The sequence below is a fragment of the Oryctolagus cuniculus genome, chromosome 5 (assembly GCF_051225735.1).
Source record: "Oryctolagus cuniculus isolate XC-2025 breed Fujian yellow rabbit chromosome 5, ASM5122573v1, whole genome shotgun sequence".
In the NCBI taxonomy this organism is placed as follows: domain Eukaryota; kingdom Metazoa; phylum Chordata; class Mammalia; order Lagomorpha; family Leporidae; genus Oryctolagus; species Oryctolagus cuniculus.
Genome location: NC_142871.1, coordinates 61,139,881 through 61,152,148, shown reverse-complemented (window position 1 = coordinate 61,152,148; position 12,268 = coordinate 61,139,881). Strand labels below are relative to the sequence as shown.

Below are 12,268 nucleotides of genomic sequence, written 5' to 3'. Positions count from 1 at the left end.
TCCTATATTGTGGTCCCTTGTTTGGGTCCTGACCTTGTTTGCAGTCCAGCTTTCTGCTGATGTGCATTCTGGGAGGCTCAAGTACTTGGCTGAAGTATGTGAGACCCTGTCACCCATGTGGGAGACCCATGTGGGAAATGAGTTCTAGGCTCCTGGCTTCAGCCTGGCCCAGTCCCTGGACGTGGTGAGCATTTGTGGTGTGAACTGGCAGATGGAAGATCTCTGTTTTTTCTACCTTTCAAATAAATAATAAAATAGAACTAGTTTAATATCTATGTATTTATGACCTATAAAAGAATTGTTCTCTAAAATGAAACCATGGAAATTGTGTTATCTGTTTTTTTAAACAAAAGATTACCTATAAGCACAATGGTTGGTAATTTATTGTATGTGATAGGAGTAGCAATAAGGGCAATGGGGATTTTTTTTTTTTATCATTTTAGATTTCCCCGTCCCTTAGAAATGTCAGCTACTGCTTTATGGATTATAGCTGATTGTAGGAGGTAGAGCACCTAGGATGCTTTTAAATCATATTATTGTGTTTAATATTGGAGCTGTTCCTGTCTTGGATTAAAAAAAAAAAAAACTCATGATAGAATGAAATTGACTGCAGTATCCAACATTGAGCAATTAGATTTTTTCCCTCTATGTTTCTACTCATTCGCATAAACAGGAAGGTCTAGTGTAGACTATAAAGTCTTATATGATCTTTATAATTTAGGATAAATAGGAATTGAATTGAACCTTTTTAAACATAGAAATGGAAGCTGTCAATATATAAGAATCTTGTCAATATGGAGGAAATCTTATTTTTTTTCTAATACAAGAATAACATAAAGCATTTCATGTCATATTTAGGTTTTTGGATGTAGTATAGTATCATGTTGCTCTCTAAGAAGTAGCATACTGGTTCAGGGAGATCAGTAATTTTATTTGTGCTCTGGAAACGTATTGCAGGAAAAAACGGTTTCTGATGGAAGTGACCTAGAGGGTTCTATCGTCAAATATTTCATCATAGCAGTAGCTCTTCCAGACTTTGCAGTAAAAAAATCCTTCTATTCTTTCCAAAGTAGGAAACTCATTTTATTCTTTATGTAAAAATAAACAAATAAAGTATTGGATATTCCTAGTACCTTTTAAAATATCAACATTAAATTAATGACCCTTGATGCAATATATTCTAGTATTTTACCCTTTTTTTTTTTACAGTTAGAGGCTATGATTGTGCATTTAAATAATGTTATGATGTAATAATAGCTTAACTAGGGTAGGTTCTAACCCTGATTCTAATTAATAAAACTTTTGACCCTCAGGTAAAATACATCTTCTTTGGCTTTTTTCTTCATTTGTAACATGAAAATAATACTTCTTTAATGTGCCAGGAATTTTGTACAGATCAAATGAAATAACTTTTGAAAGGTCACTCTAGAAACCCAAAGCATTATAAAGAAACATATAATAAGGACATTATTTTGTGGAAGACTTCCGTAGTGTAACTTTTCAGAGTGGAGAAGTGTTACTGTACCTGGAGTGTCTTTTCCAGGGGATGTTTCCAGGCCCTTCTTTCCTGCTGTCTCTCTTCCCTTCCTCTGCCCCACTGGGTGGCTGATGACTCTTTCCTTCAGCAGTGCCTTCCATATGCCAGGCACCATGGAAAACATTGAGAATTCTTAGTTCCTCATAATGGAGTAGAAAGCAAAGCATGTATTTTTAAGCGTTATATTTTGGAATCTTTATTGATATAAAAGTCACCCAACACCCCACAAATCTTTGCTTAGGTGAAATTATAATAATTTTCATTTGTCTAAAATAACACTGTCAAGTGGAATTTCCTGTGGTGATGGGGAGTAGCATAATAACCGTGTGTAGCTAGTGAGCTCTTGAAAGAAAGAACCACATACACAGTTGGGTGGGCTGGACTCCTCTTCTTCTGTCCCAGAGGCTGACAGACAGTGCCACTCAGCCATTGACCAGTCACACTGAACCTGTGACACCAGCGCATTCCCAGATAGGTTAGTCGGGCCCTGATGATTTAGAATTGAAAATATATTGTACCGTGATTTCAGTAATTCTGGCTTTCATATACTCAGAACTTATATATTTTTTTTCCTTTTAACTTTGTAGTTTGGACCAGAAAATCCCTTTAGAACTCAGCAAATGGCTGCCCCCAGAAATATGCTTTCTGGATATGCTGAACCAGCTCACATCAATGACTTCATGTTTGAACAGCAGAGAAGAACTTTTGCCACATATGGTAAGGTGATGAGATTTAAACAGTTTCAAGTTTGGCTTTACTAAAAGTGTGAGTTGTGTATGTGTGTATGTTCTGGCTTTTAGAAAGTAATATAATCTAGAAATAGTTAGACAAATGAGAAGATGAATGAGTATTTTTAGCTGTCATCTTAAATCCACTGTGATTGCTAAGTGTTGGAAATACTGTGATCTTAAACACAGAAAGTTCTTTGTTGTACTTGGTGATGAACAACTTGTTATCGAATGTCCATTATATGCTATTAAAATTGGTAAATGAAAGAGTAGTGATGAAAGTACTTTTTTTTTTAATCTTCCTCTATACTAGTTAACTTTACTCTGTTTCTCAAATCCAATCTCTGAAATGTTTTCTTTTGATCACTAAGGGGAATCAGGAAACAGAATAATCAAAATTCATTGTGTAAAATACATACTATAAATCGTGAGATTGTTTAAAGTTAATGTGCATAGAAAGTGGTTGCAAAAATAATTATCATAATAGATCATACAGTAGTACTTCAGAAAGTTTGTATAAAATGTAATTAAAAGACAAGTTTATTTTGATGGGAAAAAATTTGAAATCCATGTGAGGAGTCTTCAGAAAGTTTATGGAAAAATGCATATTATGAAAAACTGCATGAATTTCAAAAATTTTTGCACCAAAGTAAACTTACCTTTCAATTCTATTTTTCATGAACTTTTTGAATTCCCCTTATATTTCACCATGACAAAGTTATAATTGACTAACAGTGTTCCAAAACTCATAGCTAAGACTCTACCACTAAAATCACCCAAGAGAGTTCAATGAAGTAGCAGGTTAAGCCTTACCTGTGATGCTGGCTCCTATATGGGAGTGGGCTGGAATCCTGCCTGCTCCAGTTCCTATTTGGCTCCCTACTAAAGCCCCTGGGAAAGCAACAGAAGATGGCCAAGGACTCAAGCCTCTGCTACCCACATGGGAAACCCAGGCGAAGCTCATGGCTCCTGAATTTGGCCTGAGCCAGGACATTGCTGCCATTTGGGGAGTGAACCAGCAGATCAGAGTTCTGTCTCTCACATCTCTGTCTTTCTCTTTCTCTGTTTCTCTCTGTTTCTCCCTTTCTCTGTAGTTCTGCCTTTCAAATAAAATAAATAAATCTTTAAAGAAAAAGGTTTAATGACACTTGCAGTCCAATAAAATGTTTACAAATGCCTTGTACCCATTGCTTGTATAGGGGATCCCACATAAATCTAAACTAGTGACCTTTATTGCATCAACAATTTATTTTTTTATTTTTTAAAGTCAGAGTTAAAGAGAAGGAGAGGCAGAGGCAGGAGAGAGAGAGAGAGAGAGAATCTTCTACCTGCTGGTTCACTCCCCAAATGGCTGCAGTGGTTAGAACTGGGCCCAGCCAAAGCCAGGAGCCGTGAGCTTCATCTGGGTCTCTCACGTTAGTGCAGGGTCCCAAGGACTTGTGCCATCTTCAGCTGCTTTCCCAAGCGCATTAGCAGGGAGCTGGATTGGAAGTGGAGCAGCCGGGACTCTAACCAGCACCCATGTGGAAAGCTAGCACTGCAGGCAGAGGCTTAGCCTACTATGCCACAGTGCTGACCCAAAAATTATTTTCTAAAATGAATCCCCAAAAGTAGGTCAAAGAGTAAAAGTGTTTTAAAAGTGTTGTTATATATTACCAAATTACTTTATAAAAAAATTCTCCGGGCTTATTCTGCCACCACCATGTATAAAAGATCTATTTCTTTTTACCCAAGATCCCTGTGATTGTGTTTCTTCTTTTTTATTATGAAAATATTACCTTTTTATTTCAATCTTGATTTTTTTTTACTACTGATAAGGTTGAAGATCTTTCATATATTCAAGAGCATTCCTTTACAAATCATTTATAGCCTCTTTTACCTCTTGGAATATTAGGATTAACAATAGTAATAATAATAAACTTGATGTCATAACCCTTTCAAGTAGACCACCCAAAGGAAGAAAATAGACATCAAAAACATAAAATGGAAAATAAGCTTTGGAAATATAGGTTCAAAATATTTAAAAACTAAAATGCACTTTTTTTTATTTGAGATACAGAATATTAGAAAACTAATGAGACTGAAATTCTGAGTTGGGCCTGGTTTTATCACTGGCTGATTCGTAGTAAGATATATGGCTAAATATCTCTTATTTGTAAAAAGAAAATAGTGACTTGTGTTGGGAGACAGCAAAAGATTTTTCCACATCGAAAGTGAGACAGGTGGAACAAGATGATGACCAGATGAGTCAGGGACCAGTGCTTGCCCCAAGACTGCAAGGACCAGGGGTGCTTCTTCTCCCTATCTCCTCCTCCAGCCCTCCAGCACATCGGGCTTTGCCATGTCTACAGACATAATTTTCCTTTCAATGTAGAATTTGCATTCTAGGTAAGTTTTTATAGTTGAAGTGGGAATTTTTAATTCAGGGTATGTTGGTCTGAATTTTATCAGAGTCGTATAAAAATCTCAAAAAAAAAAAAAACATGTGCAGAACACTATTCTGTAATCAAAGAAATGAAAGATAAAATAACTCATGAGATTTGAACCTGTGATTTCAGAGATTTTATCCTAAAGCTGCCTTTCTGCCATCAAACTCTCTCTGGCTAAGAACAAATTTTAATTATGGGGAAAAAAGGAATATGCAAATGAGCTAATAGCCAGGTGGTTAGTTCTATTCTAGCATGTCTCAAGGGTGAGTTGAGCACTTACATTCTAAGCTTGTTTGAGAAGTACATTTTATGACAAGTCATTTTCTGATCCACAAAAGAATCACTCTTGAATCTTTAGCTGAAAAATAAAAATGCTAACTATATCTACTGGGATGTGCCCTTTAAGAAATGGGCAGTAGTTTTTATTATTTCATGATTGTTCTTATGAGCTGTAGGCCATAGACTGATCAGTGTTCAAGCTCTCTTTCATGAGTATCCTGGATTATTATTAAAACTGGTTATACCAGACATTTATTGTACTAGCATACTCACTTAAAGAAAAACTGATTTGGTTAATTCAGACTGATTTTCTTTCCTTAAGTTCCCGTAGACCATTTGTATTAGTCAGCATCTTATCACCATAATGAACACCTGAGAGAAGTCACTTGTGAGAAAAGGTTTGTTTCAACTGATGGTTTTGGAAGTTCACAGTTGGATGCAGCACAGCCAGCCCCTTTGTGTGGCATCTGAGGAGGGTGCTGGATGGTCAAACAAGTGCCAAGGAAAGATCACAGCAGCGTGCAGCTGACCCATCATGGCTTTTAAACCAACTCTCTTGGGACAGTGACCTTCCCAGAGCACACCTGCAGTGACCTCAGGACCTCCTACCAGGCCCTTCTCTTAAGCAGCTTAACTGGATCAAGTCTCCACTCTCCCCTAATAGCACCACCCTGGGGCCACGCCTTTACTCCATCAGCCTTTGGGGTCACCAAAACTAATAACCAAACTGCAGCACCACTAAAGACCACATTTATTGGCCAGTACTGTAGCATAGTAAACTAAACCTCCACCTGCAGTGCCTACATCCCATATGGGTACCAGTTTGTGTCCTGGCTGCTCCTTTTCTAATCCAGCTCTGCTAATGGCAAAAGCAGTGTAAGATGGCCCAAGTGCTTAGGCCCCCTGCATCAGCATGGGAGACACAGAAGAAGCTCCTGGCTCCTGGCTTCACATTTATCTAATATCTAAATATCTCTTATTTGTAAAAAGAAAATAATGACTTGTGTTGGGAGACAGCAAAAGATTTTTCTGTAGGTAGATCTTTATAACCAGTTGAAGGATGGTATTTGTATGCTTGTAGATATCCTTACTTCACTTAACAAGGAAATAGAAATAATGATTTATTAAGCACAAAAACATTATTTTAAGATTGAGAAGTAAAACTCTCCCTGCTGAGAATCGTATTTTCTAAATAATTGCTACATTTTGTGTCATTTTTAAAAAAGATTTATTTTATTTGTTTGAAAGGCAGAATTATAGAGAGGTAGAGACAGAGAGAAATCTTCCATCCACTGGTTCACTCCCCAAATGGCCATGATGACCAGGGCTGGGCCAGGCCGAAGCCAGGAACCAGGAGTTTCTTCAAGATCTCCCTTGTGGGTGCAGGGGCCCAAGCACTTGGAGCATTTTCTGCTGCTTTCCCAGGTGCATTAGCAGGGAGTTGGATCAGAAGTGGAGCAGCCAGGATTTGAACCAGTGCCCCTACAGAATGCCAGTGCTGTAGGCCAGGGCTTTAACCTGCTGCGCCACAACGCCAGCCCCTTGTGTAATTCTTCTAACCCTATTTCTTTCTTTAGTTTATATAATTTGATAAATTTAGCACTGTAATATCCATTGCCAAAAAGAGAAAGGAAATGGTTTCTAAATGTCTGTATAAAGTACATGTATTTTTAAGCTCTCAGACTATTTAAAACTAAAGTTTGATATCTTGGCCAGAGAGATTGTTGGTATTGTAATGTCAGTGTGCCAGGTTCATCCTACAAGGTAACTTCTTATTCTGCTGAGTCATGGTCCAGCCTGAGATTTGGGTTAGTTATTTTAAATAGAAACAGAGCTCAGGAAAGAAGGATTAGTCCTAAATTAAAAATCCATTTTGGACATCTGGGAAGAAAAATGTGAAGTGAGTGTTAATAAAATGAGTTGTGATTAGCAAAATGGAGTTTATAATTTGCACACTTTTCCTTTCAGGTTATGCACTGGACCCTTCATTAGATAACCACCAAGTATCTGCCAAATATATTGGTTCTGTAGAAGAAGCTGAAAAAAATCAAGGTAATTTATTGGAAATATTTAACATCAAATGCTTACATGCCTATAATTAGTGTTCTATAGTAATAGTAGGAAAAACCTAGTTAGCTCTTGATTTAGTTTTGGTTTTAATTATTTGAGAGAGAGGGACAGAGGTGGGGAAGAGAGCAGGAGCATAAGAGAGGAAATGAGAGCGCTCCCATCCCCAGGTTTACTCCCCAATGCCTGCAGCAACAGGGACTGGGAAAGCCAGCATCAGGAGCTGGGAAGTCAGTTCCCAAGTCTCCCACATGGGCAGCAGGAACTCGATTACTTGAGCAATCACCACTGCCTCCCAGGGGCTGCATTATCAGGAAGCTGGAGTCAGGAGCCAGAGCTGAGTTTTGAACCCAAGCACTCCGATATGGAATGCAGACATCCTGGCCAGCATTGTAACTACTAGACTAAATACCTACCCATTGATTTTTTTTTCATTGAGACAATAGAGATAAGTTTAGAGCAATATAGTTTACACATAGTTTAGAGCTTATTTTTGCCGCACAATAACTGTGCAACCTTACAGTGAAAATATCGGTCCATATCTCTCTGGATTATTTTGAGTGCTTGACATTTTGCCAGCCCTATGGAGGTCATCCAAATATTATAACTAAGGTATGGTAAATTTTGACAGTTGATTTCTGAATACTGTTATCAAGCTGAAAATTTTCTTTGTGGGTCTCTAAAGATTGTCTTTGAAGAGTTGCTTTGAATGCCGTGTTTGAATACGTGTTGTAAAAAAGATGCTTGTGTTTCTGTTCATTTTGTGCTTACTATAACAAGACGAAGCAGCATACTCTAAGTGCTAACTTGTCACATAAAATCCATGAAATGCCATTTAAAAAATGTGCTGGCTTCACAGTAGACCCTATATAATCAAGCTGCCTTCTGTGTATGAGCTAGATTATAAAATAGAATTTTAATGAGCTTTTGTTGTAACACATTGCCTGAAGGAAACTAACTTCAATTATATAGGTATACTTTTTTTTTTTAAGTTGCCACTGGAAAGCACATCTGTATGTAGCAAAATTGTTAGTTCACTTGTAACCATGTCTCTTATAAACCTTTTGTTGACCAATGTTAGTGACTGTACACAGTATACCACCTCCTGACCAAATCGCAATGTGAACCAGAAATATCCTCCTCACTGTTTTCTTTTCAGCTGTTAAAATTACTGTACTAGAGGTCAAGTTTAAATTAACGTCCCTTGGAACAAATACCAGATTCTTGCAAAACCGTCTTTAATTTATATAGTTGCTTTACTAGTGAAGTGTAATTTAGTTTTTAAATGATGAATTACAGTTTATTCTTGCTTCCAAAGGTAGCTTTATCATTATTTAACAATATTGAGTTTTTGGGTTTCTTTCAAACAATGGTAAAAATCTATTGATACAGTTTTTTTGATTCATTATAAGGTGCGTGTACTATTCTAGGATTACACATCTTTTATTACGTTTTTAGAGTTTGTAATTTTGCAGTGGAGGAAAGCTTCTCTCAGAACTTGAATCCCTTTTTTGATAGCATGAGATGGACTGTGTTGCAGACTTTTATAGATTTTGTTTTAATTTTTTAAATAAATCTTTGGTCACTTGAACAGTCAACCTTTCTTTAAGCATATAAAATAAAACTATGCTGATATTTCTTTAGAAAATGTACACATTTGTGCTCTCTTTTGTTGTTGACATAGGTTTAACTGTGTTTGAAACTGGTCAGAAGAAAACAGAAAAGAGGAAAAAGTTCAAAGAAAATGATGCATCTAATATTGATGGTTTCTTGGGACCGTGGGCAAAATATGTGGATGAAAAAGATGTAGCCAAACCTTCAGAAGTAAGCTTTGATATTTTTCATTGTCAATTCAGGTATATGCTGTGTCTCTATGAAGGATATCTACAATAGTAAACCTTAGAGAACCAAATTTCTTTGCCCTGGTATATTGAGAAAATATAGTAACATTCTTTGTTTTCCTTTGGAATCTTATTTATCTTTTTTGATTTATTTTCTTTGGTACTTTTTTCATTAAAATAGAATATTAAATGATTTTTAATGAAACTTACCTCAGTAACATTCTTAAGCTGCCATGATAGCTGCTCTTGTAGTATCAGATATTCGGGTAGTGACTGTAGAATCAGCCTTTCTCCTACACTAAAATTGATGGTGAGTTTATTTGTTAATTAATTCAAAATTTTTTCCAAGTTGTATCTATACATATTATTTTTAAAAATAGTACTGTGAAGTTTGTAAAGTAAAATCACTGAGGTCCACCTCCCCTTTCCCACCTCCATAATCCTGCTCTCTTTGAGCCAAGTAGTCTACGTCCCAGGGATGAAGCAGTGGACAAGATGATGAAAATCCTATCCTCATGAGGCTTATATTCTAGCTGTGACTCACATCCATATCTCTTAATGATATGCATATGCCACTTTATTTATTAAATATCATCTTTTGACATAAATAGAGACTTAATACTAACCCATCTTTTCTTTGCATCTTCAAAAAAATTTGTGTCACAAAATCTTCAGACTTTGCTTCTATCCTTATAAGCAAGTAAAATCCACTTACTGAAGAACAACATTGGCTACTAAAATTCAGTTTCCTTTCTGGTACCAGATTTTCTGCTTGCCTTGTCTTTTCCTTTGCATAATTAGCAGAATGTGTTAAATTTGTTTCCAGAAGGGTCTGGTATCCTTTATGTGTTTAACTCCGTTTGTAAGCCGCGGCAGAGGTAATCCATCTCTGCTTATAGAAGGGTTGAGGCTGTTACCCTGGGAGATACACTTGCAGCTATTGCTTCACACAACTGTGGGCCTCATTATAAAGAATTTATAACCAACTCAGGGCATGATGGAGTTCTCAGACATTCATTTAAAGTTCACTCCTTAATTACCTTAGGAAGAACAAAAAGAGCTGGATGAAATCACAGCAAAGAGGCAGAAAAAAGGCAAACTGGAAGATGAGAAACCTGGGGAGGAGAAGACAATCTTACATGGTAATACATTTTCACCTTCCTTCGTTTTCATGGAAATGCTCATATTTATTCTGTTCTCTCTTCGTGTCATATCAGCTGCCCTTGCTATCAGCTGCTGTAAAATCATTATACTAAGAATAATAGTATTGGACAACTTACATCCCAAAGACAGCAGAGCAGAGTCGTCTGTGTAGTGTATAAGTGAGGAGAGAAAATGGCATGAGTAGTGATAGCTGGAGGTAATTTTGTTACGTATTAATGGATTCTAAAAAATGATAGATAAAGAAACTTGAATGATCCACAGTCTCTTCCTTCCTAAGATAAAATGGACTCTTTCACTGTATTAATAGTGACCAAGTCATTTGGACTGTTTTTAATGCAAACCAAATATTCAAATATCTTCACAGTTTATAACTGTTACAGAATTATACTATATAAGAGTAAATTGGGGGCAGGCATTTGGCACAGTGGTTAAGCTGCTGCTTGGTACAGCCACATGCCATATCCAAGTGCCTGGGATTAAGTCCTGGCTTTGATCCCAATTCCAGCTTCCTAGTAACACACACCCTGGAAGGCAGCAGGTGATGACTCAAGTAGTTGGATCCCTGCCATCCACATGAGAGACCTGGATAGAGTTCAGGGCTCCTGGCTTTGCCCTAGCCCAGTTCCATCTGTTGTCACCGTTTAGGGAAGTGGAACAGCAAATGGGAAGTTCGTGTGTGTGTGTGTGTGTACGCATGTAGGCACACACGCCTTTCCAGTAAATCAATAATAAAAGGTGTTTTTTTTTTTAAAGAGTAAAATTTGTTTTCATGCAAATACATTAGCAGTTAGGACGCTTATACTTATTTTGACCTGTGGAAAGAAATACATATTCACCAAAATAAATTAGAAATATTCTAGGGGCTGGCACTGTGGCATAATGGGTAAAGCCACCACCTGCAGTACTGGCATCCCATATGGGCACCGGTTAAATCCCAGCTGCTCCACTTCCGATCCAGCTCTCTGCTGTGGCCTGGGAAAGCCGTAGAAGATGGCCCATTTCTTTGGGCCCCTGCACCCATGTGTGAGACCTGGAAGGAGCTCCAGGCTCCTGGCAGCTCCATGCATTGCAGGCATTTGGGGAGTGAACCAGCAGATGGAAGTCTCTCTCTCTCTCTCTCTCTCTCTCTCTTTTTCTCTTTCTCTCTCTCTGTAATTCTGCCTTTCAAATAAATAAACCTTAAAAAAAAAAAAAAGAAATTCTAGACTGTTCCTGTTTGTTAATAGTTGGTTATTTTTAGGAAATTATATAGTCAGATAGTTATCTGAAACTACAAAGACTGCACTGATTTTCCACACCGATCGTGTCAGTTATTCTAACATTATATGACATCAAATATTTAGGTTTGTTGAGGCCTTATTTGGTTTCTCTAGCTCTAGTTTTACTCTGAGGAGTTTTCAGTGCTGTGGTGTTTGTAACCGTAATAATAGCAGCCAATATTTATTGAGTTTTTACTGTGCTCACATGCTGCTAAATGCTTATATATACTATCATTTAATTCCTACAAATGATTTTTATTGTAAAACTTGTGGTGAAAATAGGAAGAGGAATGAAAAGGAACCAGAATGGCAAGAAAGAGGAAAGAAGGGAAAAGAATAGTTGTTATTTTTTGTTTTAAATTCCTTCTTATCCTGTTTTGCTTCTGATTCTTTACCAACTGTTGTCTTTTCTTCCGATGCTATAATTATATTGTAGTGAAGTCTGTACTGTTTACTATTAAGTAAAAGAAGTATAGATCATATCTAAAGGTCTAGTACTTGCTGGGTAAACTTAGGAATTCCAATACTACCTCTACTTATAATGATAGCAATGATTTCAGGCAGCTAAAGTCTAGGTAACTTTGGATTTTAACATCAGCAGAGTCTTATTACCTAAACCCTAATACTCACAGTGCCCCCGTGAATGAAATATTTGTTGCCGTTTTGAGAGTGTTGATTTCATGGCTCAGGCTTGTGTTTGTTCACATGCTTTCCTTTGCTTTCTGGTTTCAGTTAAAGAAATGTATGACTATCAAGGCAGGTCCTACCTTCACATACCTCAGGATGTTGGTGTAAATCTACGGTCAAGTGTGCCACCTGAGAAGTGTTATCTTCCCAAAAAACAGATTCACATATGGTCTGGACACACCAAGGTAGGCAAGCTGGTTGTTCTGTTTTCTATAATGTTATCAGAGTGAAGTCAACATAAAATTTCAGCTGTTGATATGGAAAATTTCATATTACT

The 12,268-nt window shown here is 37.1% G+C and overlaps 1 protein-coding gene across 3 annotated transcripts in view; it reads left to right on the top strand.

Annotated features, from left to right (window-relative positions):
* CDC40 (cell division cycle 40) overlaps positions 1-12,268 on the top strand; it is a 52,131-nt gene that overhangs the window by 19,061 nt on the left and 20,802 nt on the right. For all 3 annotated transcript variants that reach the window (XM_051854422.3, XM_089333804.1, XM_002714912.6), the window contains 5 exons: positions 2,125-2,254; positions 6,942-7,025; positions 8,725-8,864; positions 9,927-10,023; positions 12,037-12,176. In XM_051854422.3, the coding sequence (XP_051710382.2) occupies positions 2,125-2,254; positions 6,942-7,025; positions 8,725-8,864; positions 9,927-10,023; positions 12,037-12,176 (591 nt within the window). The remainder of the gene's footprint in view (positions 1-2,124; positions 2,255-6,941; positions 7,026-8,724; positions 8,865-9,926; positions 10,024-12,036; positions 12,177-12,268) is intronic.